This window comes from Sodiomyces alkalinus (assembly GCF_003711515.1).
Source record: "Sodiomyces alkalinus F11 unplaced genomic scaffold SODALscaffold_10, whole genome shotgun sequence".
Classification (NCBI taxonomy): Eukaryota; Fungi; Ascomycota; class Sordariomycetes; order Glomerellales; family Plectosphaerellaceae; genus Sodiomyces; species Sodiomyces alkalinus.
The window spans coordinates 518,748-531,757 of NW_021167088.1; the positions used below are offsets into that span (position 1 = coordinate 518,748).

A 13,010-nucleotide genomic window follows, 5' to 3' on the forward strand; every position below is an offset into this window, starting at 1 on the left:
ACTTACTAAGGTACGTGACTGGTGGATGGGCCACCGAGAGCCAAAACATTTCACGGTCGACACGTTCCTGGCTTCCCCGTAGTCTCTCATTGAATGCTAAATTGACAATCATGCAGGGGGCCTTCTCTCACAGAGCACCAAATTACATCATAGGCCGTTCTTGTGAGGTGGTGATGTGTGTCCTGGCAGATTGACATGGACCCTTGGACGATCCCGCGTCCAGGGTCCTCCCACCATCTTCAGGAACCGCCGGATTCTGTAGACCGGACCAACCAGCTCAAAACAGAGCTGGATATTTATGTATGGCATAGTACGAAGTAGGAAAGTACGGATGGATACACATAATAGCTCTTGATGCACTGACCTCGATTTTCTGGAGCTTTCCTGGCTGGTGTGTTGAAAGGTGCAGAATCAAGGCGAGCCCGCAGAAAAATGACGTACGTGTACCTGCAATGAGTACGTTGTAGGTACCTTAGGTAAGGTACGAAGTGCGGAGTACGAAGATCATTGTCGTAGAAAGAAAGAGAGGCGCCACACTAGTGTATAATGGGTATAATGGCAGCGACGAACTGGTTTTTTGTGGCTGTCCCGAGGTTGTTCAACGTTTTCCCACTAAGGTACCTAGTCCGAATGGCGGCGCGGAACCGATCTCATCGTCTGTACCGTCCTTCCGATCGAACTACACCATCCGGCCCCGATTTCGTACGACGCTAATTATCGGATCTAATACGCGTCTGTATATCGAGTCCTATCGAGTCCCTATCGAGTCCCTATCGAGTCCCTTCGTGCAAGCTTGTGCCAACCTTATACCTTACCTACTGTACAGGAAGTGATTGTTGTCTGCATCGATTGCCGTAATGGACCCTTCGGGCATGCCCCGACACGTGAATACCTCAGGTTCCCCCTCTAAGGTACTGACCGACTGATCCAGGACCCGACCACCGATTATTAGGAACCGCATTTTCAGGGACCAGATCATGGTGGGGGCCCTTGGGTTGTACGCGGTATATACTTCGTATATGTCCATACCGTTGTATGTTAGATGCTGGCTGGACGTTCAACTCCATTCTCCTGTCTTGAGACTGTATGTCTACCGCCGAGGTCGCCACTCGCCACAAGCCCTAAGCGGGAGCCACAAACTAACCCTAGACATCACAGCGGACTGTTGGCGGGCAGAGGAAAACGGAATGCCCGAGCCAGCGTTTTGACTCCACACCGATCATTGCCAGAACCACAACAGGGCGGGGCCGGATTTAGCATCGCGACTCGCATCTGGCGTCGACCCTGCCACCTTCCGATCGTTGAGTCTTGACATCGTCTCTTCGCCCGATCTTGGCACCGGCCGGTCTGTTGAATGGTCAAGCCAGCGGGTAGCCGGATGCCGAATAGCCTCTATGAAACAGGCTCATGAGATCTGCCATTGGTTGAACATACAATCGATGCCTAATCGTTTTCTACGTCTAGTCAGGCTACGCGTAGAAACGCCGGCCGTGTCTCCCACCCGCAAGCGCCGGTCTTTCTCTCTCTTTCTCTCTCCTTTTTATTTTATTTTTTATACTCCGAACAAGCACTATGCCGGCTGGAGCCTACGGATTATTAATGCCTCTGATGCCCAAGTCCATGGCCAAGCCCGTGGGACCACAACGATGATAACGTCCTGAAGCACGCTGATGAGCAGCAGCGCGGCTATGCAAAAGTGTCGACCAGTCGCGTTGGTTTCAGAGCCCGGATGGTTCTTGGGCCCCTGTACGGAGCAGATCCACATGCGGAGATCAGCGAATGAGAACGATTTACCGGTCAGGTCCCTCTCTGGCTATGCTATGCAGCCCCCGTCGTTGCAAGACTCCTGTGCCCTCTCTCTATGGAATGGACACCGGAGTGTCAGAGTTGAGAAAAGGAGCAAAATCCCAACCAAGCATGCACGCTAAGCCATAGTCATGGTGTTTATTTTGAAAACCATGGTCGGTCACTCAGCTCAGCACATAAAGCCTGAAGGACTGTCTCCTCCCCGAGAGATCAAATATGTAAGGCACCGTTGCGTCTCTTGACGAATAGTTATTTACGGTTACTTATTCGTAGATCATACAGTGGGAGGATGCTCTGGTCTAAGCACATACTATCTCATTGGAACGGGCCATGCCGCCCGGCCCGTTGGAGGATGGTTGCCTTACCCTTCCAATGCAGCCGACATGGTGTGCAGGGGAGAGACACCGACCCAGCCCCAACGGGACAGTCTTGGGGCGCTCTGCTGCAGGAGGGAGGATGTTTTGCTTCATAATTAATCCCCAGTTTCCGTCGAAAGCCCATCTTCGTTTGGTTCCCGTCATGGCACCGATGTTGGGCCACATCCTCTCAGATGTCTCTGACTTCGAAAATGAACCATTTTGATACTAGTACCACTCTCGTTGAGCCGGAGCCGGCATCCAGGACCTCTCGACTTTTAAAGGCCCTTCCTTCTGCGAGGCTCGGCAAAGTCTTTGGCCGACGGAAGAAGTCTCGTTCGGCTTCTAAAGAAGGATCCAAGTCTCCGAAGGCAAAGCAGCATGTCTCTCGGCCTACGAGTCCATCCCAATGTGGACAAGATACGCCCTCGCCACAAGAGACCTCAATTTCTGCCTGCCCAGATGTCACAGTTGTCGCTGCTCCAACTCCTTCGTATGATCTATGGGACATCGCATATGATGAGTTGCGCAAGGCAGACGGTAAACGTATTCTGGTCGAGCGGTTCGAGAAGCTGTTGTCTTCTAAGCTCAAAACACTCGAAGATAGTGAGTAGACTGCAGACGGGGCGACACACACATGTATAATCACCCGCGAGACCACCTCTCTAACGTCGTATGCAAGCGTCAGGGGAACCAGTGGAATCGGGACACCCGGACAATGGCACCATCGACTCTGAAGAGAACCGCATTTCCAAAGAACGGGAAGCTCGCCGCGGGCAGATGAAAGAGATCCTAGACATGGGTCGAGAGAACATGAGAAAACAGGCATTAAAGCTCCGAGTGGGCACCTGGGAGGTCGACTTCAGAGACAAAGCCGAAAAGGCGGCAGGGTTCATTGAATGGTTCCAAAGTTGGGCCGGCAAGGCTTCCCAAGCCTCCCTTGAATCGACCCTTGTTTGGGCCGCCGTCTCTTTGACATTCCCCCTGCTCACCAACCCCGTTGACGCAAGACAGTCCCGCGACGAAGGCTTTAAGGAAGTGTTGGCGCTCACAAAGTATTATACCGCCCACGAACATGAAATCCTAGGGAGATCTGGCAACAACAAAGAAGAACTCCGAGAGCGAATTCTCAAGACATATAAGGCCGTCCTCGAATTCCAAGTTCACAGCGCTCTCTGCTTTCATAACAGTCGCTTCGAAAGGAGCAAGGATTATATTTTACGACCGGAGAAGTGGAACACCATGCTAGACACCATCAAGAGTCGCCATGAGGAGGTCAGGACTTTCAGTCAAACGATCGGCTTGGCTGAAACTCTCGGCAAGTTGGACGAGATCAAAGAAGAGGTTAAGGATGTGCCGAGGCAGCTCGCCCAAGTGACCGACCTTCTATGTCGGACACTCGAAGTGAACGAAGAGGCACTCGCACTCACCAGGGAAAATAACCAGATACAGAAAAGCCAGACCCCCTTGCTCAAGGAAATTCACGAGGCGGTGGTCATGAAACAGACAAAAGAAATTGCCCGGTCCGAGGAGGAGGAGGAAATCCTGAAACTTCTCACTAAAAATCTCCCCTCCTACGGCACAAGTCCTGAGGCGATCAAAGACCTCATCCCCGGCTTGGTTGAAGGGACGGGTCGGTGGTTGCTTCAGAACGGTGACTACCAGCAGTGGTTGGCAGAGCCATCCGGTCTGCTGCTCATCTCTGGTAATCCAGGATGCGGGAAATCCGTCATTTCGAAGCACCTGATCGATCATGCTCTCCCGGATGCGGGTCACGCCACCGTGTGCTACTTTTTCTTCGACCAGCATGAAATAGCCCAAGCTCTCTGCACACTCCTGCACCAACTCTTCACGGCGAGGCCAAATCTGCTCAAGCACGCGACCTCGGCCTACCAGCGTTATCAAGACATGATGGCCACAAGGCCAGACGTCTTGTGGAAAGTGTTAGAGGAAGCCACTCTCAGCGAGGATACTAGACCGGTGGCTCTTGTGCTAGATGCTTTGGACCAGTGCCCAGAAGACATAGCGGGATTCATCGGCCGGCGGTACAGGAGTGGGCGGCTCAAAATCTCCATAACCACCCGAGCCTATAGCGCCATCACCGCCGAAGTTGAGGCTTCACGTGGGGGCCCCCTTTACCGGATATTCGGGGAATTAGGCGACAGCACCTCGATCATATCTGAAGAAGTGGCACTCGTTGTGAAAAGCCAAATCTCGACCCTTGGTAGTGCATGGCCAGCCAAGGCGAAGGCGCGTCTTCAGGAGAAGATGCTCCAAGTCAGGAACCCTACCTATCTTTGGGTTCGACTCATATTCGAGGCCCTGCAGCCGAGAAGAGGTGGCAATGAATTCCTGCCCTCTTTGTCCAACATCGAGAAGCTCATCTCGAAACTGCCGCAGAGCGTGAATGAGGCATACGACATGATCATCGACACCGCTGCCAACGAGGACGCGTTCAAGCCGATTATGGGGATGATCATTGCGGCGAAACGACCTCTGACGGTGCGAGAGATGAATGTGGCCATTCATCTGTCTCCATCCACAACCTCGTTTCAGGAGCTGAAGGATGATGTGATTGATCTGATCGATGACGATGCCTTCGAGCACATACTTAGGCAGTGGTCTGGACTCTTTATCATCATTGAAAAGCGTAGGATTTACTTTCTCCACGAGACCGCCAAAGAATTCTTTACGATGATGCCGACAAGTACGTCGCCAAAGCCGTGCTTGAGGTGGCAGGGTTCGATTAGCCTGAACCAAGCACACACTACTATCCTGGAAGCTTGCATGCGAGTGCTACTCTTGACCGACCTCCTAGATGAGAGTGGACAACCAGAGCTGCTAGAAGGTGAGAGGCTACCGAAAAGAATTCTCCTCGACGAGGTCTTTGTGCGTTTCCGGGAATCGGAGGATGCCGGATTCCCCTTTGCCATCTATGCATCTCTGAATTGGACAGAGCATGTCCGAGTGCTAGGGCCAGTCCCTCCTCCTCTCGAATCAGCCTACGAACGCCTTTGCGACCTCTCAAATGGACTCTGTCTCTCCTGGTTGAATCTATACTTGTATAGCCGACTCTATATCATGCTCGCCCCTAGCAACCTCAATACGATTAGCCTGAAAGCACTTATGGGTCATAGGACCCAGGTAATGGAAGATGTTAGGAATGACAACTTGTGGTTGGACTTCTACACCCCAGAGTCCGAGTGTGAAGACTGTCTCGCTCAACCTCTCCCCCCTCTGCTTGCTGCCATCATGGGGGAGCATCTCGAACTCGCGAAGGACCTCTTGGACAATGGCGCCAACCCTAACCAAACCTTCATGATGTATAGCCCGTTAGACTGGATCATGGAAGCGAATTCATCTGCCATGCGTGGCTTGATCCCGCACCTACTCCAGAAGGGGGCTAGCACGACTCCGGTGTCTCTCCCCGGCTATGATTCACTTCCGTGCCCATTATATGTTGCGGCAAAGCGAGGCACGGCCACAGTGGCCGAGACTTTGCTTGTTCACGAGAAGTCCATCGGATCGGCAGACCCACTCTCGATCATAGATCCCTGCTGGGGCCAGACACCGTTCCACGTGGTTTCGAATCCGGAGACGATGAAGGTTTTGCTCCAACACCGAGTCGACTCGCCGTTGGTGAAGGACGAAAAGGGTTATACGCCATTGGCAACGGTGTGCGGAGTAGAATTAAAGAAAATGCTACTGGAAGCATGCCACAGTGAGATCACCCAAGCACAACTTCGACAAGCCCTTGATAGGGCATGCAATGCCGCTGAAGTTGCGCTCCTATTCGAGTACGGCGCTGATTCGAGGACCAATGGCACACTGCCACTTCTCTCTGACCTCTGGGATTCTTCCTGGCCTCAGTCGGCTACGTCACAGGTGGAAATGCTCCAAAAACTCCTAAAGCATTGCGACCCGGAGGCGCGGAATGAACTCGGAGAAACTGCTCTTCTCAAGTATGTTTCAGTCGGCGGCACAGAGGTCGTTGTGAAAGGACTGCTTGCCCATGGTGTCGACGGCAGAGCGACGGATTGCCATGGAAGGACTGCCCTTCACCTCGCCTGTTCCAGACAGAGTCCATCGGTTTCAGTCGTACAGCTATTGTTGAACAATCTTCCCAAGGATACCTTGAGTGCTCGAGATCGGTACGGACGGACTGCAGAACACTACGCCCGCGACCAGAGCCATATTGAACTCGTCGATCTCCTGGTAAAATACGGGCTTGATATCGAAGCAGTGGCCAGCGACGGAAGAACACCGCTGCCGTGCGCTATTTCGTCCTAGCTGGACGCCGAAATGAAGACAATCTTCTTGCTTAACCAGGGCGCGATTTTGAAGATTGGCGACAATGATGGTAAAACGTCCCTATACTGGGCACTGAAATGATACAATGCGCTGTCAAGCGGGTTGTTAAAAAGACTACTTGCCCTGGATGCACAGTATGCTGACGGAAACACCTCCGACGAAGACTGCAGTTCAGCATCGCCCCGGATTCATTAACGGACTCATTGAGCTCGGAGCCAATTGCCAGCTCTTCAATAAGCAGGGTTGCCAGGTGTTGCACTATCTCAAACCCAAGCATTCCGGACATGGGTCAGTACTGAAGGCATTGGTTAAGAACGGCGCCAATCTCACGGCTCGGACAGCAAGAGCCGAGACACCATCTCACGCCGGTTTCCGAGTGCCGAGCGACGTGGGATTTGAAAACCGACATCCAGAAGTTCTGTCGGTCTTGCTGGACCATGGTGCCGAGGCCCATGCCCGCCGTGATGATGGCAGGCGTTGAAGCCGGGACGAGGAGGGCATACGCGATCTCGTAGATTCCAGGAGTATTTTGCGGATTTGGCTCGATGTATTACTGGACCAGAGAAAAGGGGTACCGTTCATGAGGACAGACTGGAGAGATTCAATTGCACGAAGATACAACACCTAAGTAGCGAAATAAGGAGAAACACTAAATGCAGGTTATTCCTGGAAGAACAGGGAGATACGCGAGAATGGTCTTTGATATTGGATGCATACGTACCTACAGATGCGTGCTCCCATACTGGGTAAGGTATGATGGTGTATAAGTTCAGGTACCTACCTAGGTAATTACTACCTTATCAGAGGTGTGTGAAATGTGTGTATATGTGGATATGTAGAAGGAAGAATATCCCAGTCCAAACGGGTAGCTGTGGAGGCTAGATATACCCGTTAATAGGTGGTGCCTGCAGGCAACCACGCAACAATTAACTACCTTATATCAGGAGCAGTTATAATCGAGATGATAACATGAAGCTAATTTACAGTAATTTACGGATACAAAGTCTTAATTTCGGAGTACGCTATGAAAGTTTGACAGTGCGACGAACTTGGGAGAACACCGACTAGGAGCCCCACTTATGATTTTCACCTCGGTGAACCCCATGCCCCTCATTGAACCTTCCCAGCACCTTGCAGCCACTGGCGACTTTGGAACTCTGATTTTTTCCCCCGCCCTGCCTCTCCATATGTCCAGTTGCTATCCATCAACTAATGGACTGATTGAAATATGTCGACAACAGAAACAGGCAAGCAGACCGGGCAGTGAGTATAGGCTCCCTCAACAACTTTGGCCACTGGCAATTAACCTGTGACTCTATTTATCAGAAAAGATGTTACCCCGACCAACCCGCGGGGTATCCCGTACGCACCTTTTGTCGATAAGGTTGAGGACTATGTCACAACACGCGCAGATGTCGAGCCTACACTCCGGAACTTCCAGGAGATGATATCGTGAGCCGTTCTTATTCTGGGCACGAACATCTTGGCCAGGGGTGTTCCCAGCGCTAGCGGGCATAGGCAATATGCGCATATCCTTTCGCCCAAGATGGAGATCTTGAAAATCAGGTATCTAACGACATATTTCATGCAGAAAATATCAATTCATGGAACTGAATCTTCAAAAGAGGAAGGCTGGTCTGAAGGACAAGATACCCGACATTCAGAAGACATTAGACTCTGTGCGCTTCCTGAAAATTAGAAAGGTGCCGTTATTCGTTGCTTACATCCTCTCAATCTTACTATTCTTGCTGACTATAGCTATGCAGGATGACACTGAGCCAATTGAGACAACCTTCGAACTGAATGATACCCTTTACGCGAACGCCATGATCCCGCCCACAAACGAGGTTTACATTTGGCTTGGCGTGAGTCCACGAAGTTGACGTTCTCTTAGAACATGAAGTTGGACAGCGACTGATATATGGAATAGGCGAACGTGATGCTCTCGTATCCGATCGACGAGGCCGAGACATTACTGGAATCGAAACTGTCCACGGCGAAACAGAGCTTGTCTAACTGTGATGAAGACCTGGACTTTTTACGGGAACAGATTACGGTTCGTTTACCTTACAAGCGCGCTAATTACACCACTAACACCATCTATCTAGACCATGGAAGTTGCAGTTGCGAGAGTGTATAATTGGGAAGTTGTGCAAAAGCGCAAGGAAAAGGAGGCCGAGGATGGCGCCAGTAAAGACAAGGCCGACGCCGAATCGAATGGGTAATGAACCACTGTAGCTTCGTTTAATCATGCAGTGCACCAAGCCACTATAAATCAGTTCACACCCAGACGAAGATCACCCTATGGTGAAATAGAAGCTTCCAACTCCTGACGATTAAGCCATTTGCTCCTGAGATATGATTGATTTGTATACCGAGAGTTGGGTCAGCCTTCTACGCAGGGAGACAACTCAACTAAGGTACCTAAGGTAAGGTACCTTACGCTTCTACGGTTCCAATATCGGCAGAGTGAAGGGCAATTTGCCAAACGGATTATCCTCTGTACGTTCTTGGCTTGGGACTTACGGTACTTACCTTAGCTATCTGCTACATACAACTACCTATGATGTCACATTCTTTCAATGCTATAGCCGATATCTCACGTTATTGCCTTAAGGTATTCAATGCCTCCAAGGTACCGTACCTTAGCTACCTAGGTACCTTAGGTATCCAATGTACTTCGTAAGGTACTCGCGAAATAGATAGGTACCTAGGTACTTCATTAGGTGGTTTTTCGATAGGAGAAGTACACGTAATAGTACGTTACCTCGCATTCCATTTCTTACATAAGGATTGGTGGGGCAACACCGCCTAGATGAGGGGTGTACGCGTATAATAAGGTAAGTACGAACAAGTACTCTGCACGGATACGTATATATATGTTCACAATCTTGTCCATCCCTGAGCAACCCTCTCCTTCATCCACCGACTGAACTGGTGATCGACAATATCCCTCTATTGCTGGAATAAATCCATTTCCACCACATCCAGTTCGAAGCCCTTTAGGTCATTTTAGTTTCAATTTTCAATTCAAGCTACGTTCGAATTACTACAATAGGCGACTACTATGGCGTCCGAGCTTGATTCGTCGTATGATGAGGTGTTCAAAAGAGTTTACGGACTTGACGAGGAGGGGAACGATGGACAACCCAAGGTCAAACACAGTATCAAAGAGCCCGATGAGGCAGAGCGCGACAGAGGTTACCTTGGGTACCTCTCGCCGGAGCAGAAGGCCCAGGTGCATCAACTGCGCTTGATGCTAGAGGCGGAGAAGTATGACCAGCGCCTTGACACGCCAACCTTGGTACGCCACCCGCATACGATCAATCATCTGACTACTCGCGATGGACTATGTACTAACGGAGAGTCAGCTGCGGTTCTTGCGAGCCCGAAAGTTCGATGTCAACGCCTCGAAGCAAATGTAAATTTTGCAACCCAGCTGACGCGGCAGTTAGAAAACTGACAAGCGGTGTAGGTTCATCGAGTGCGAGAAGTGGAGGAAAGAGGCGATGCTGGACGCGCTGGTTCCAACCTGGGACTATGTCGAAAAGGACAAAATGGCCCAGTACTACCCGCAGTATTACCATAAGACGGACAAGGTAAACGCGATTATTCTCCCCTTAGCCATATCATACCCTTATCTGACTGTCATGCATGTCAACAGGATGGAAGACCTATCTACGTTGAGAAGCTTGGCGCCATCAACCTCACCGAGATGCGGAAAATTACCACCGACGAACGCATGCTAGGCAACCTCGCCGTCGAGTATGAGAAATGTGCCGATCCGCGCTTTCCTGCCTGCTCTCGGAAGTTTGGACACGTCGTCGAGACGTGCTGTACCATCATGGACCTTGACAACGTTGGAATCCGGAGTGCGTCACAAGTCTACGAGTACATCAAGCAGGCGTCCAACATCTCTCAGAATTACTATCCCGAGCGACTCGGCAAGCTCTACATCATCAATGCTCCTTGGGGCTTCTCCTATGTTTGGTCCGTGGTCAAGGGCTGGCTTGATCCCGTCACCGTCAAGAAGATTCATATTCTGGGTTCCGACTATTCCAAAGAGCTCCTTAAGCAGATTGATGCTTCGAACCTGCCGAAGGAATATGGCGGTACTTGCCAATGCGGGGGCGAGAAAGATGCCTGTCGACGCAGCGACGCTGGACCATGGAACGAGGAACCATGGAAGCGGCCAGCTTGGTGGGAAGCTGCTGAGGAGAAGGAGAAGGCCTTGGAAACACTCAAGGGCACTGCGAAGGATCCAGCGGTCACTCAGAAGACTGCTGACGCTGCTGGCTCCTCTTAGCGGCTATTAACTATTTGCATCAACCCACCGAGATCGTACCCCAGGCACAGGCGTCTCTGTTGTCGCTACTGTGTCATCCTAGTGTGGGGTAGCTTGCGGACATGATGGCATCAAGCTCAAGAGTTCAATGCATTTCGGATTTTGGCTTTTTGAAACGAGATATTAGAACATATCTGAGAGGCATGCGTTGTCGAACAACACGACGACAACGACTGGAAAAGATGATATTTTCTTTCATGCCTGATGCAAAACCGCCCAACAGCTCTATATGAGAACAATGAAATCGGATTGGTTGCTTCCTAGCTCTACCTGACACTGACCCCGGCCGAATTAATGTCGAAGTAAAATACAGGAAGAGTATCAACGTCTTCTAGAAACAGTAATTACAGCACGCCTGTCCCACGTACAAAATTCCGTTCTGCCGTTAGTAGGCAGGTGTAAGCCGCGCCTTACGAGCAAGCAGTTGTTAATGCTTTGCCAATGCTCATCAGCTCGTGATGTCATTATAATTGTGTCACCATCCTTCAAAAGGCTGGCAAAATCTCAGGCGAGAGCATCCTTGATCTCCAGGGTCGAACCTCACGCCCAATGAACAATGCAAATCATCAAGCCCCTTCCGTGACAACGTACTCTCCTGCAACTCTTGCCCTCTCCATACGAGCAACTGTTGCAGGCATTTCCCTCTTGACCCTCCCCAGTCCCTCTACAGCCCTGCTATGTGCATCCTCAACGGCCTCCTGTCGCTCCAGCAGGCCAACGTCCAACTCCACTTCGGAAACAGGCTGCTTCTTCCTCTCTCGCAATGCCTCCTCATCACGCGCCGCCTCTTCTTTCAACCGTCGCGCGTACGCCGCCGCGACGGACGCGGGCACAGACTTCTTCAGCGCCGCGATCTCGTTGAGAAGCTCCTCTTCCTGCCGCGCAAGATCCTCTACGCGATCTCGCAGTCGTCCGTCCCAGGGCTCGTACTCCACTTGCGGCTCCTGTGGCGCTGCGCCGGCCGCTCCATTCGACGCTAAAAATGCAGCAGGATCGGCGTCAAGACCGTTTATAGAGATGTTCGGTGCGACAAGCGTGAAGGTTTTGTTTATGTACTACGACGCCGGTGAATCCGGGGGGGATGTTAGCTATTGCATGATGGTCGGGCATCTGCTGGCAGGCAAAGCAGAAAAGGAGTAAGGGTTGAACAGACTTGATTAATGTATTTTTCCATCTGTGTCCTGAGCTCGTCCTCCTCAGGCGCGGTGCCTTTTATAGGGGGTAGGGCATCGTCGAGGTGACGCTGGGCTATGCGCCGCACGTTTTCGAGGAGGTAAGTGAGGTCTTCTGGGGCTTGCAGCTCGATTTTCCTGGAGGCCGATTCCATAATATTATGGTTTCATCTCATTGGCGTGCCAATTCAACTCGAGATATTCGGGATTTCGCGAGCAACAGTTCTCGTTGTCGTTGTGTCACGTCGTGTGTTTACTTGGGGCTTCGCGTGCTGATGCCGTTATTGATGGCAGGTGAACTAAGGTGCTTTAGAACCATGACCCCCACTTCCCCAACTAATCCACCACGCCAATGTACCTAGGTACGTACCGATGTCTATCGATTCTTATCTTATCTCTCCGAGATCGGACAACGTGAGGCCTACGTCAGGACGCGGAACTGGAAGACGTCAGAGTTCAAAGACGGGACAGTGGTGCAACATAATTCACAGTATAATTATCAAAGCTCAAGTGGCTCCACATCAGTCGCGATACTGCGCCCTAAAGAGTAGGTACGTATCCTCGGATTGGGAAGTAGTACTCTCAACGGGTGCAAATGAAAGCCATGCGCTTTGACTAGTTTGAGGGCCAATGATATTCGTACGACGCAAAAGCAGTGGCAGCACGGAGGCGCGGGGCTTACGATGGACCTGCATTCGGGGACACCCGCGGTCGAATCAGACGAGCGAACATCGTGGGTTTGAACAGCCCAACATGTCGACTTGCAGGTCACTTATGGCCCAGCTGACCAAAATCCTAAACCATTCACATCGTAATAAGGATCGGTGAAGGCGCAGACAGGAAAACATTGAGATCTGATACTCCACTGACTCCTGCACTGTCGTCAAGTGAGAAACCCACACGAAGCCGTGGAAAATCCACTACTCCTCCTTATCAACCAGAGGGGTTGACTGGAAACATCATTAGTTAGGCAGCGTACGAGGAGAGCCACGTGGTTGTCTCTGGGTCTATTGGACAGAT

At 51.2% G+C, this 13,010-nt stretch overlaps 4 protein-coding genes across 4 annotated transcripts; 3 read left to right on the forward strand and 1 right to left on the reverse strand.

Annotated features, from left to right (window-relative positions):
• The first annotated feature begins 1,981 nt into the window (after positions 1-1,981).
• Positions 1,982-6,643, forward strand: SODALDRAFT_51881 (hypothetical protein). The gene is made up of 3 exons (XM_028615435.1): positions 1,982-2,024; positions 2,080-2,768; positions 2,851-6,643. The coding sequence occupies exons 2-3, from the start codon at positions 2,357-2,359 to the stop codon at positions 6,450-6,452; spliced, it is 4,014 nt and encodes a 1,337-aa protein (XP_028463620.1). The 5' UTR covers positions 1,982-2,024; positions 2,080-2,356; the 3' UTR covers positions 6,453-6,643.
• A 928-nt stretch (positions 6,644-7,571) lies between these two features.
• On the forward strand, positions 7,572-8,762 carry SODALDRAFT_328208 (prefoldin subunit). Its single transcript, XM_028610629.1, has 6 exons — positions 7,572-7,736; positions 7,800-7,925; positions 8,065-8,176; positions 8,240-8,338; positions 8,404-8,529; positions 8,582-8,762. Exons 1-6 carry the CDS (start codon positions 7,702-7,704, stop codon positions 8,696-8,698), a joined length of 615 nt encoding a protein of 204 aa, XP_028463621.1. The 5' UTR covers positions 7,572-7,701; the 3' UTR covers positions 8,699-8,762.
• A 613-nt stretch (positions 8,763-9,375) lies between these two features.
• Positions 9,376-11,181, forward strand: SODALDRAFT_328210 (hypothetical protein). Its single transcript, XM_028610630.1, has 4 exons — positions 9,376-9,777; positions 9,845-9,894; positions 9,949-10,072; positions 10,138-11,181. The coding sequence occupies exons 1-4, from the start codon at positions 9,541-9,543 to the stop codon at positions 10,777-10,779; spliced, it is 1,053 nt and encodes a 350-aa protein (XP_028463622.1). The 5' UTR covers positions 9,376-9,540; the 3' UTR covers positions 10,780-11,181.
• Positions 11,182-11,384: 203 nt separating this feature from the next.
• On the reverse strand, positions 11,385-12,722 carry SODALDRAFT_352708 (hypothetical protein; the record flags this gene model as incomplete). Its single annotated transcript, XM_028613604.1, has 3 exons — positions 11,385-11,873; positions 11,972-12,128; positions 12,673-12,722. The coding sequence occupies 3 exons, from the start codon at positions 12,720-12,722 to the stop codon at positions 11,385-11,387; spliced, it is 696 nt and encodes a 231-aa protein (XP_028463623.1).
• Between the last annotated feature and the right edge of the window lie 288 nt (positions 12,723-13,010).

Bases quoted from the DNA above. Each gene is read 5' to 3' on its own strand.
- SODALDRAFT_51881 (XM_028615435.1), top strand. From the start codon at position 2,357: ATGTCTCTGACTTCGAAAATGAACCATTTTGATACTAGTACCACTCTC. The intron at 2,769-2,850 runs GTGAGTAGACTG...TGCAAGCGTCAG, and splicing joins GCTCAAAACACTCGAAGATA to GGGAACCAGTGGAATCGGGA.
- SODALDRAFT_328208 (XM_028610629.1), top strand. From the start codon at position 7,702: ATGTCGACAACAGAAACAGGCAAGCAGACCGGGCA. The intron at 7,926-8,064 runs GTGAGCCGTTCT...TATTTCATGCAG, and splicing joins AACTTCCAGGAGATGATATC to AAAATATCAATTCATGGAAC. The intron at 8,339-8,403 runs GTGAGTCCACGA...TATATGGAATAG, and splicing joins AGGTTTACATTTGGCTTGGC to GCGAACGTGATGCTCTCGTA.
- SODALDRAFT_328210 (XM_028610630.1), top strand. From the start codon at position 9,541: ATGGCGTCCGAGCTTGATTCGTCGTATGATGAGGTGTTCAAAAGAGTT. The intron at 9,895-9,948 runs GTAAATTTTGCA...CAAGCGGTGTAG, and splicing joins GTCAACGCCTCGAAGCAAAT to GTTCATCGAGTGCGAGAAGT. The intron at 10,073-10,137 runs GTAAACGCGATT...GCATGTCAACAG, and splicing joins ATTACCATAAGACGGACAAG to GATGGAAGACCTATCTACGT.